The sequence below is a fragment of the Lepidochelys kempii genome, chromosome 22 (genome assembly GCF_965140285.1).
Source record: "Lepidochelys kempii isolate rLepKem1 chromosome 22, rLepKem1.hap1, whole genome shotgun sequence".
NCBI classification, from domain to species: Eukaryota; Metazoa; Chordata; order Testudines; family Cheloniidae; genus Lepidochelys; species Lepidochelys kempii.
This window is the reverse complement of record NC_136401.1, coordinates 21,625,197-21,637,926: the sequence shown is the minus strand read 5'-3', so window position 1 is coordinate 21,637,926 and position 12,730 is coordinate 21,625,197. Positions and strand designations below refer to the sequence as shown.

At 45.4% G+C, this 12,730-nt stretch overlaps 1 protein-coding gene across 12 annotated transcripts in view; it reads right to left on the bottom strand.

Moving 5' to 3' along the window:
* The window catches only part of CEP164 (centrosomal protein 164), a 70,664-nt gene that overhangs the window by 40,916 nt on the left and 17,018 nt on the right, over positions 1-12,730 (bottom strand). For 8 of the 12 annotated variants that reach the window (XM_073321153.2, XM_073321154.2, XM_073321158.2 and 5 more), the window contains 4 exons: positions 6,915-7,355; positions 4,202-4,276; positions 2,822-2,905; positions 598-678 (listed from right to left, as the gene is read on the bottom strand). In XM_073321153.2, the coding sequence (XP_073177254.1) occupies positions 598-678; positions 2,822-2,905; positions 4,202-4,276; positions 6,915-7,355 (681 nt within the window). The remainder of the gene's footprint in view (positions 1-597; positions 679-2,821; positions 2,906-4,201; positions 4,277-6,914; positions 7,356-12,730) is intronic. The other 4 variants (XM_073321155.2, XM_073321165.2, XM_073321156.2 and 1 more) reach the window with 3 other exon arrangements.

Sequence of the window (12,730 nt, the reverse complement as noted above, 5' to 3'; positions counted from 1 at the left end):
CAACGTTTTAAAAAAAATGAAATTATAAATAGCAATGATTTATGCAAATTTCTAGCAAAGCAAAGAGCAGAAGGATTCCCTCCTAGTGCTGTCACTTCTCATCACGTCAACCAGTCAGACCTCTCCCAGGCAGCTCCCGCTCATGCCCTCTCTCCTGCCTGGTGCAATTAATGGCTTCAGGTCCCAAAAACCAGGTACCTCAGCAAACATCCCCTGGCTTCAGATGGGATCCATTACTGTCACCTTTGAAAGCACAAATGGCTATTTTTATTTATAGAAAGATCTCATTCCCCTACTAGAGTAATTGGTGGGGAGTCTACACTTATAGCTGCCACCTGGCTCTCACTTGGTCTCTTTCTCTCCAACTGGAGCAACCTGCACCCCTTGACACTGCAATTAAAGGAATTGCTTCGGTTCATTTTTAAAAGCTGGGGTTAGCCTGTGTCTTCCGCAGGGCATCAGAGTTCTAGCCCCAGGGACGGCTTTGGGCTAGTGGATTGAGCTGGGGGCTGGGAGTCAGGAGACTTAGGGTTTAAATCCAGATTTTGCCACTGACTCACTGTGTGACCTTGGGCAAGTCCCTTCCCCTCCCCATACCTCAGTACCGTCCAGTGGAGATCCTGGAGGAGAGTGAAGTGGTATTATTCGTCTGGTCTCCTGTTCTGCTGGGACGCAGATCTGCGAAACCGCTCAGGATGAAACACAACATTGAGGGTGAGATGGAAGGGGAGGAGAAATGACAAACTGTTCTCCAAGGGGTAAATCTAACCCAATTCCTTTCTAAGGGCATGATCAAAACCCAAAGACGGCAAGATTCCCATCGACTTTGAAGACAATCAGACCAGGCCCTGTGCCTGTTTCTTTATTAGCCTTTTACCACTATTGCTACCATTGAGGCAGCTTCACTGATGGAGCCAAATGTCAGCAACTTAAACACTGTGTCCTCTAAGCCTGCTCAGAGCCAGTCTAGATAGCAAAGGGTTAACATGGCTGCGGCTGTGGCTGCTGGAGCTGAGCCTGGCGTAGCAATAAAGGGAACACCAGGAGGGAAAATGCTAGTATAGATCAGACCGATATGAATAATGTTGTTCTCGAAGTCAAATGAAAATCATCACCATCAACCTGCAGAGGAGAAATCCCCTCCCTTCCAGCCCTAAAGAGGGGCCAGAAAAAATATTTCCAGTCTATACAAAATCTTCATCGGAGATCTCAAAGCCCTTGGCAAACCCCAGAGCATTCTACCCTCCCTCCAGGCAGGTGTTTGCCCCATGTATAAAAGGAAGATTCGGGGGCAGGGTGGGGAGAGTGCAGTGCCTTATTCATCGTGAGTGCGGGAGCCCAGTCCCTTACTCTAGACAACAAACAACATGGCCTCTGCTGAGCCATTGGGCTCGTCTACTGCAGATCCCGACACAGGGTACGCACTGAGAAACGCAAACCCTAACACTGGCCGCTCAGCTGTCACACGGACAATTTTATTTAAAGAAACAGGATATTTTGCCAAAGCAAAAGCAGGCCCCTTGTGTAGAAATAAACACATTCTAAGCAACCAGAAGTGTCATTTGAAAACATCCTCTTTCGACACAAAGGAGCAGCTGCAGTTCTGCAGGGGGCACCATTTCAAACCCACCTCTCTTTCCTAGAGACAAGGCTGTAATAAACTCAAAATGTGTCTGATTCAACGAGGAATTTGTATGCATGATACTTATGCCGTAGCAAAAAGGAGAGGGGAAAATATACAGCAGGCACATATTTTCTTTTCCTTTCACACCCGATTATCTTCATTATTAGGCACAAGAGGACAGGTGTATTCTCCAAACGCCACCTAAGCAAACTTGGATTTCTACTCTCTGCCAGACAGGTGGCAAGTTTATCACTTGGGGTGTCTCCCACTCGGCTGATCGACTCACTTACAAATCAGATCAAGGCTGAGTAAACCCCAGCTGGAGCCCCGACCCAATGCTTACTGACACACAGTGCAACACATTCCTTCAGCTGATGCACTGCCAAGCTTACCTCGTACGGTGGGGAAGGTAAAACTGGCTTGTGGGGGCTGAAAAATTGGTTGGGTAACAAACTAGAGAGAGACAGATAAAACCTCCAGAGGCCCAAAAGCCTCCTTCAACCAGAATTGGGCTCAGTCAGTCACTTCCTGGATGTGGTAACTGCACACACTCGCCACACCACAAACACACACACCTCTGTTCACATGCCACATTGACCCAGAGAGAGGGTCTCATTTTCCCAACAAATTAGGCCACACACACAAAAAACGTAAGATGCCGGAGCCTCTTCGTACTGACATCTGTCCGAGCAAGTCAGCCTCTGGTTTTCTTGGAACATTTGTTTATTTTTTTCCCTGCCATTGTTTTCCATTATCCAAATCCCACCCATCCACTTAGAAGGAAGGAAGGAAGAAAGAGAGAAACACACACACAGCAGGAAAATATAAAATACACTCACCATCCCACCAGCAATCACCAGAGAAAGAGGGACCCAAGGACAGGCAACATGCCCATACACAGACACTACGATGTATGTCTATGCTGGCTCTAAATGGGAACCAGCTTTCCAGCTAAGGAACATATTGCAGCTGCCTCTGCATTTAGCTGTGGTTTGCATTCAGCATGGACAGGGCACCGCACTAGGGCTCAAGCAGATCATGGTTCTAAGCCCAGCTCTGCCACTATTCACTGTATGGCCTCCACACTGCACTTCTGTTTCCCTTCAGACAGCCTCATATGAGAAGCTCAGAGCACGTGCCAGCGTTACATTATCCCCCGTCCACAGCTCCATCGCTGACCGCACGGCCACCACTCACCTCAACCTTGGGGCTGTCCAGAGCAGCAGAAAGAATACACATATCCAGGACCTGCTCAGAGATCTGACTCTGGAAACCAAAGTCCTAAAAGAAAATAAAAGGAGAAGGAGCTGGTTTCAGGTGGGTACATAGGTTCTAACAGAGATCCCCAAGAGTCAGAGCACAGACCTACCACAGCCAGGGATATCCTTCCCACCTCTGCACAGTGAGAGCGAGTTGCTCCGAACATTCGAGATTTGAACAGCAAGGATGGTGTAGAGAAAACAAGAGATAGCCATTGATCGACCTATTAGCCAAGATGGTCAGGGATGCAACCCCAAGCTCTAAGTGTCTCTAAACCGCTGACTGCCAGATGCTGGGACTGGACAATGGGGGATGAGTCACTTGATAATTGCCTTGTTCTGTTCATTCCCTTTAAAGCACCTGGCACTGGCCACTGCTGGCTGACAGGATACTGAGCTAGGTGGACTATTGGTCTGACCCAGTTTGGCCATTCTGATTTTAAGCAGTCTGAGCTCTGTGATGGATCCTGGCCAGTAAAATCTGGAAAACAGACTGTAGGTGAGAGAAAACATCTTGAACAACGAATGTAGTCTTGCTAGATTAAGTTTTAGTCTTCTTTTTTTCACTTTTAATTGTTTATAACCATTTCTACCTTTATCCCACTAATTGAGATCACTTAACCTATGTCCTTTTGTTCATGAACTCATGTTACTTTTGCTATAAACCAACTCAGTGCTGTGCTTTAAGGGAGGGGTGTATACCCCAGTTAAGTTAATAAGATGCAATATAACGATGCTTTAACAGAGCAGCAAACTTAATATCCTCTGTGAACGAACGGTGACAGAGTCTGTGTGTCAAAGAGAACTGTCTCTGAGGAGCTCGGGGGCTGGAGTTCGTTGACTGCTACCTGCCAGGCGAGGTTTGCGCTGGAAGAGCGTAGAGGAGTTTGCTGGTGAGGCAGACAGACTGGTGAGGCAGGGAGTGGATACACAGTCCAATCTCCAGCAAAGCTCGTGCATACAGATGCAGAGGGGTAACACATTGGCTCACAGCTCTGGATATCCCCAGAGTCAGAGCTGGGTTCCCTTCCCAACTCTACCACTGACTCACAGCAGGACCTCAGTCCAGACACTTCAGCTCTTGGGGTCTGGGTTTCCCCAGCAGTGAAATGGAGTTATACTGAACCAAGCCTTTAAAAAGTGTTTGGAGACTCCTGGAAGCAAGCCTAAGCAAGTGCAAAATATTGTGTTGGTTTGGGCCACGCTGTGAAGTTCTTTCCCAGCAGTGGGGAGACAGGGATAGGGGACTGCAGGAGGCCTGAGGACTCATTTGCTGAGTGCTCATAGAGGAACACAAGGTCGATGCCCAAGGACTCACCGTCAGACGAAGCAGCTCATGATCCGAACGGTCAGAAACCTGCAATTCTTTCATGTGCTCACTGGCCTCGGACTCCTTTAAAAATCCAAAATTGATGCTGTTACATTACAGTGTGTGTATACATGGCCATTTCCAACATAAAGCAGACCTACAGGTACTAGAAAAACAAATCCAATCTGTACATACCACAGAGACGCACCCAAGTTTCTTAGACGCTACACGAAAGGCATTTCTAAGGGTGTGACCCACAGACAAGCACAAGACGCCACTTTGCAGAGAGAAAGGGCTTTTGGAAGGAGGAGGGGCTGGAGAGGGTAAAGAAGTGCTCTTCAGATGGTCTCCACAACATTTGGGCATCCCCTGATGAATGGCGTTCGTACAGTGCTTACGCTCCCCCACTTCTTCTACAAAGCTCTTCAGAACTCCAACCACTGCCAATTCTGACCATTATTCCCTCCCCAAGTCCAGCCTGCTGCTCTGGCTCCCAACTCAAGCCTTGCACCTAGCTTCGCTATTTCTCCCACTCCAGATCTCACGCTGCCCTGAATGCCTGGAACATACAACTATAGCATCTACCACCATGAGCAGCGTACGGTCTTTAAAAGGGCTATGCTCAGCAGCAAGTTCAACTCCTGGAGGTAAGAGTGTACAGGAACGTGCCCTATGCCCCAGTCCTGCAAAACTTAAACACATGCTTAACTTTATGAACCTGAGCCAGACTGGGGAGGAATTGGCCTTTTGGGATATGCTGTCTATGGACTGGACACTGTGCATCTGTTTGGACCCAGCTCCAAGGGGCAGAGAGTTAACACGCCCTGCTGGAATGGGAACACTTCAGGCTATGACTCTCACCGAGACTGCATTGTAAAACACCTTGCTTATTGGCTTGGCTGCTTTCTGGGGTCTCAATGGAAGAATGGTGGGAAACGTGACATGCGTACCGGAAGGGATCACATTCTGCAGAGTCAATCCACATCTGGAACCAAACCCCAGAGGCTTGGTCCCCTCTAGCCTCACACCCTCTCTTCAGCATCCTTCCTCGGATGACTCACTTTCATATTCCTTCCTGTAAATATCAGAACCGGTAACTCATTTTACACATTTGCCCCATCTCTAAACAAGCCAAGAGAAACCACTGACAGCCGGGCATGGTGTGAACGTAAAATGATAGAATTGTAGGACTGGGAGGGACCTCGAGAGGCCATCTAATCCAGTCTCCTGCACTCAGGGCAGGATTAAGTACTATCTAGACCATCCCTGACAGATGTTTGTCTAACCTGCTCTGAAAAACCTCCAACGATGGAGGATTCCACAACCTCCTTAGGCAATTTATTCCAGTGCTTAACCACCCTAACAGTTAGGAAGTTTTTCCTGATGTCCAACCTAAACCTCCCTTGCTACAATTTAAGCCCATTGTTTCTTCTCCTTCTTCAGTGAACAGTTTTTCTCCCTCCTCCTTGTAACAACCTTTTATGTCCATCCCCCCGCCCCAGTTTACTCTTTTCCAGACTAAACAAACCCAGTTTTTTCAATCTTCCCTCATAGGTCATGTTTTCTAGACCTTTAATCATTTTTGTTGCTCTTCTCTGGACTTTCTCCAATTTGTCCACATCTTGCCTGAAATGTGGTGTCCAGAACCGGACACAATACTCCAGTTGAGGCCTCATCAGCGCAGACCAGAGCAGAAGAATTATTTCGTGTGTCTTGCTAACAACACTCCTGCTAATGCAACCAGACTGTTTGCTTTTTTTGCAACAGTGTTACGTTGTAGACTCATGTTTAGCTTATGATCCACTATGACCCCAAGATCCCTTTCCACAGTACTCCTTCCTAGGCAGTCATTTCCCATTTTATATGTGTGCAACTGATTGTTACTTCCTAAGTGGATACTTAGCATTTGTCCTTATTGAATTTCATCCTATTTACTTCAGACCATTTCTTCAGTTTGTCCAGATCATTTTAAATTTTAATCCTGTGCTCCAAAGCATTGCAACTCCTCCCAGCTTGGTATCCATCCACAAACTTTGTAAGTGTATTCTCTATGCCATTATCTAAATCACTGATAAAGATATTGAACAGAACCGGACCCAGAACTGATCCCTGTGGGACCCTATCGATATGCCCTTCCAGCTTGACTGTGAACCACTGATAACTACTCTTTGGGAATGGTTTTCCAATCAGTTATGCACCCACCTTATAGTAGCTCCATCTAGGTTGTATTTCCCTAGTTTATGAGAAGGTCATGAGAGACAGTATCAAAAACCATACTAAAAGTCAAGATATACCACATCTACCGCTTCCCCTCTCTCCACAAGGCTTGTTCCCCTGTCAAAGAAAGCTACTAGGTTGCTGTAAATGGCAGCACTGAAACCCGAGTCTTATTTCTCTTCTAAGATTTGAAATGTGTATCCCAGTTCAGCGTCTGTGCCTTCTGGATGCTCTGGACAGCACTTCTTATGTGCATTAAACAAGGGATTTTCTAGAGACAAAACTGGGAATTTGTAGAGCACTTGCCCCCCAATTCAGGAATGCATTACTACTAGGAAAGCCTTACACACATGCTTCACTTTAAGTCCATGTCACGTCCTATTGCAGTCAATGGGATTTAAGCACATGCTTAAAGTGCTCTCCTAAATGAGGGCCTTACAAAGCGGTAGAAGCTGCAGGCAGCAGTTCTCACAACAAGCCCTGCCCATGCCGGCAGATTTCTTACTTTCCCAGCGTCCAGCTTGCTGTCGGTTTTCAGATCAGTTGCTTCTTCCCTCATTCCATTTACAGTCTTTTCATTGACAGACATGGTGTCAATGGTGACAGCCACACTTTCCATCTGATCTGTCTCAGCAGCTCTAACATCTGGAGACGCAGCTACGGGATGCCCTTGACTGCTGACCACATCTGTCCCCACCGCTGTCCTTTCTCCTGGAGTTCCTGATTGTTTGTAAGCTACAGAAATCACATCTTCTACATCAGTATCTTCCTTTTCTAACAGTTCATTCCCCATGGGTTTCCCATTGGACTCCTCTTTGTTCAGGCCATACAGGCTGCTGTCAGCATCTCTGTTAAGCAGTTCATCCAGAGTTGGAGGGCGCACACCATCAGAATCCCAAGGAAACTCTTGACTTTCTTCAGGGTAACTCACTTTCAAGGACTCCTTCTAGGCAGCAAATTAAACACAATTAGAGCTACATAGCGCTCATGCTTTGCCCCTTCTTTGGGAGGATCCTTTGTACCAAAGTGGGTCTATATTCTCCTACAGAGGACAAGGAATCACAAAGCTTTGGGTGACTTCGGCAAGGCCAGTTTGAATTTGTTTAAATTTATCCCACTCTTTGAGAAAAGGAACCTCATTGTGAGGAGTGTCCTCGTCTCTGAGGGGGGGAGGATTTGTTTTGCTGGAATTCTGCTTTCATACCCTAGGGATCCCAAGGTGTGCGAGTTAGCGTCTGATGCTGCAGGGACCAGAGGCCAGCACGTTAATCATTACATGCCCCTCACTAGCACTCTCACACAGCTCTAGACATTGCAATCTGTTTAGTAAGAGAAGGTAGTTTGAAAGAAAGAGTGTTATTGCTTTTTTTAACTTCTGCCTGGAGCCGTCACCTAGGCCAGGTAAACAGGATATGCCCACTGCATTGTCTACCTTCAGCACTGGGCCAAGAACAGATAGAGGATTCTAACCCACAATCTTCAGGCCCAGAATGAGAATAAAACTGGCAAAGGGATACTGATGAGAGCAAAGGAGCTAGTCTAGCCTAAGGTCCAATGAACAGGACATATTAGACTTGGAAAACATGATCTGAACAAGCTTAGTCACCCAAAGCTTCAGCAGCATCTCATGGCAGCCAGGCAGCTCAGGAAACTCACAGCAAAAAGTACAACCACCAGGAGAAAGCTGGGAAAGGTTCCCTCATCAGAATGCAAACCGAGTCACTGACAGTTCTTAGCTTCTCACTGTTTTATTAATGCTGTGGTGACTTGTCGAAGGCTTTAGCTAAAGACTTTGTACAGTTTGTACTGTACACAAACGGCATATTTTATCTAGGTATTTTTACCACGGTGTTGCTGGAACAGTGTCACTCTGAAGCCCAGAATGCCAAGACACTGAAAGGATGCCTAGCAGGCTGCCATTCAGATGCGGGAATTCAGCAGGACTCAGGAGATTTATTAGCTGAGTTGGGGAGAGCAAAGAAAGAAATCAAATCACTGGATATTCTCCCCAAACACTGCATCATAACTGTATTTTAGAGTGTCACCGGCAATTTGCCAAGTGATAAAATGAAAACTTGAACCTACTTCAGTTCAGGCCCGTTAACACAGGCTTACAAATGCACCATTAGCATGGGTCACCTCTACAGGGCTTTTCAAAGGGATGCATTTATTTGACATGCGAGAAGAATTTTATATTTTCATGTTTCCCGGACATGACCTCATATGATTCCCAGTCCTGAGTAAGTTTCTCTCATTCCTGGATGTTACTGTCTCGGCAGAGATTGGCCACTGATTGATGTATCATATGAGTGAGTCCATTTTGGAATTTGTTTGTTTCACCACTAAACAGCCAAGATACTTAACTTTTAAGAATGCCTAGCGATGGTCGCCCCTTTCCATTCTAATTTCACAGGGTATTTTACTGTGCAGTAGAGTACATACCCAACATGACCCTTCTCCATTCCTAGAACAAAACCAAGCTAAAACGGGTATATTCTTCCCTTTGATGAACACAAACAACTCTCCTCTACATTCACTGGAGTGTCTACAGGTCATGGGCATAAGAGACTTCTCTTTAAGCAAGTTTACATGACACACTGGAATGGTTCAGAAGGGTTGTAAGAACAGACATAGGGAAGCCTAGTTTTTGAATGCTATATCTGAATTATCACTACATGCTGTTCTATAAAATAGTGAACCATGCAAATTACACACGAGCAGAGATGCAAAATCTCCCATTTTGCACGGGTAGAGCAAATTCTACCAGGCATTTTGGTGCTATCTCAAGTCAGTCAGGTAGTAACTGGCTCTAGCGGGTCTTCCCACAAGCTGTAAGATACTTTACCTGCAACTGACTGACACTCTGAATGACGAGAAATTCCTGCCTATCAAGTAAATTGAATGCCCCAATGTTCAGCATAAATCTGGAGCAAACACACCAATACCATTGGGATTGGATTTCATAGAGTAATCCATGATGCACAGAAACGAATGACCACCACAAGCAGCAGTCACTAAAGCTGAATTGCTACTCCCCATGAAAAACAATGCAGCGATGCTGCTTGTTTGTTGGTATTTAAACAAGTTTAACACAAAAGGTCATAATGCTGGGAATTTAGCTCAAAAAAACCCCATACATATGACATACAAAAATCTTCTAAAATGTGAGCTCTTTGGCTTTTGTTGTTTGAAGCCAGACTCTCAAGTTTGGATTGTTCCTGGGAAGACAAGCACACAAAGCAGTGTAGGATCTGCAATGTTAGCCTGGAAAGCTTTCCCATTTGCAGTTCAGGTTGATAAATCTTTTCCATGCAACATTTTAATCACCAGAATAGAACAACAACAATCTGATGCTTTATTGCAGCACTAGCAGGTGACTGTTTTCTACACCATGCAAAGCTTCAGAGACATCCTGCAAGCCAGTGAAAGCAGAGATCCACTGTCACCTCTCTCAGACTTCCAGCTTCATCTTCAGAACTCCTTAGGTGCTGGAGCCCAGGTTCTGCAACACTGGCTAACCGAGTACCACAATTGTCTTCCTCTGCTCTGCAGCTGCCCTGATGAGCAGAACACCACGTATCAGCTGCCACCCCTCTGAACTGGGGGTGCAAGAGGCATTTCATTTACTTTCTCCCCGCACACCACACAGTGCCAACATACAGTCCCCAAAAAGGAGTTTCACAGCTTACATCTCTCTTACTGATACCATTTAAATGCAAGAGAAATTACATTTCCAGAAAAAAAACAGAGGTCTAGTAGTATTCAAAACCTGGAGATACGTCCCCTCTCTCCTAAAAACTAGCTGGACTGATTTTGATACTTTACAACAAACAGATAGTGTACATGCAAGCCAAGAAGAGAGTCCAGAGTGTTGGCTGCATTTAAATCACCCACTTCACCTGAGACTTTCACAGCGTTCTGAGTGACAGCAACAGATTATCAAGGTGACTGCCAGGAGAGACCGTCTAACTTAATACCTTCTACCAAGCCTCTTCTACCGAGATAGATCCTGGATGTGATGCTACACTGGTAGCAAAACGGCAATGACTGAGACAATCCCAAATGGGGATACATGGTCAGTCATCCTAAATGAATTCATTGCCATAGTTAGCTACTCTAAGCTTCACCTTTGGCTAAAGGCTGAAGCTGATCCAATCAAAGCGGGGAAGGGATAGCTCAGTGGTTTGAGCACTGACCTGCTAAACCCAGAGTTGTGAGTTCAATCCTTGAGGGGGCCATTTAGGGATCTGGGGCAAAAATTGGAGATTGGCCCTGCTTTGAGCAGGGGGTTGGACTAGATGACCTCCTGAGGCCCCTTCCAACCCTGATATTCTATGATTTGTAAGACACAGTGAGAAGCCCCTCCACCCTGGATTCCCAAATGTCAAAAACTGTACCTGCTCAGCATGTTTTACTGCTTCTGCTTTTCAAACTGCTGGTCAGTTTGATTAATTCACTGTTCTACCAAGCTCTCGCTACATCAGGGGCTTGTTCCACTGGCCCAAAGAGAAGGCTAGTGGTTACAGAAGTTGCTAACCATGCTCTTCACTACAATGGAGAGAATAATGCAATGAACAATTTATCTATTCTTACCCTTAAGATAGTCAACACTGTGCCCATGATTTATGGATGTCACATGACTTCCTTGGAACACACAATACTCCCTCCTGCACACGTCTCTGCTTTAATACACATTAGCACACTGTACTGTGCTGCATTTATTTATGGAGATGGCTCGCCTTTCACACATTTCCATCTGCTAAAATATTGTTGCATTTTAATGTTCCATCATATAGATATGCCATGTGATGCCAAATGTTTACCTGCAGATAGACCTTTTTGGAATGCAGAGCGCCAAAGCTCCCTGAACTGCTAGAGGTACAGAATGATTTGCTACGATATGTCATGCACAATTTTCTCTCTCCAGTCACCCGCAGTCAGAAGTCTTCAAGCCTCTCCCATGATAGCCTGAAGTCCTCTTGTACTCCCAGTCATGTTAATATAATCTTTGCCACAGTTACCCTCAAAGATCGGTTCAGAGAATATTTAACAATGACAATTCAAACCCCATCATCTTCACCCTCCTTACCTTCCAAACCCCAGAAAAAAGAGTGTTTCCATGAGCACAAATGTAAGAAAAGCAAATCAAGTTCTCCAACGTCTGACTGGTTTGATTTCCCACTCCCCTTCCCCAGTTTTAGTTACTCAGCTTCCAGCTCCCCCCTTAAAACACCTTGGGATTTCTATGAATTATTTTCAGTTCTCCTTCTTTTCAACCAGTTCATTTCATTCTTTGCAGTCTCCTTTCCCAGCAAGCATCACCGCACCACTGCATTTCACTAAAACTATCACCTAGTGTCTCCAAATACGGATTCTCAGTCTTTGATCCACTGAGTGAATTTTTACCAGCTCTGTAGGCAAACTGGCTTAGCACTTCATCCCATCACTTCTCACACATTCCTTTGTGGGGCCTGTTTTATGGACCTTAGCTTTATTACAAAATCAAAAGGAAGTGAGAGAAGGGCTTGGGATGCAGAGAGAGAGTTGGCTAACATGTTTTCCTACTGCCATCTTATGGCATTAAACATGAATGGTAATTTCCAGTGGGACATTAATAACTCATCAGGACTCAAGGTAACATCCATCTAGGTTACTAGCTCTTAAGAGGCAGTCTGGTTGTGGGGGGCAACTGCCATTTCATAACAGATCCCAAAGCTCTGCCATGGCAGTGGAATGCTAAGCTTTCTTTGTTCCTAGCCACATTAACATTTCAGTGACGAACTGGGCCCCAGCAGACCTCTGGTCGTTCTGGAGATGAAGACCGCTTGGGTCCTTCCTATTCACATCCAATTTAACACAAGCTGTCTTGCACACTATGCCCAGCGCAGCAGGCATTTGAAAGCTTACTTTTCATGTGCCATGAAAAAGGATAATGAAAATACTGCATTGCATTTTAAAATCAATTAATTTGCCTCACAGAAGCTGGAGTGGAATTTTTAAAGCATTGAGAAGGGATTAATGCCCACAGAAACAGTCTGGCTAAATCACTACAAACTGCTTTCAACACATAAAGCATTGTTTCCTTGTCATCCTAACCCTGATTGCTCTTAATTATGTATGGACAAGGAGCACCCCTACCCCATGAAAAATAAAAAAATATATGCTTCAAGGCCACACATGTTTTTAAATCACTGTCGATGCTCAACATTTGAGGGCAACAGTGCACCAGAAAAGGGAGCAGTGACCAAGGTTCTACGTTTATACTAAAGAAAGTGGCCATGTGCCAATATTCCTCTCAGCTTCCACATAACCATAGAACCA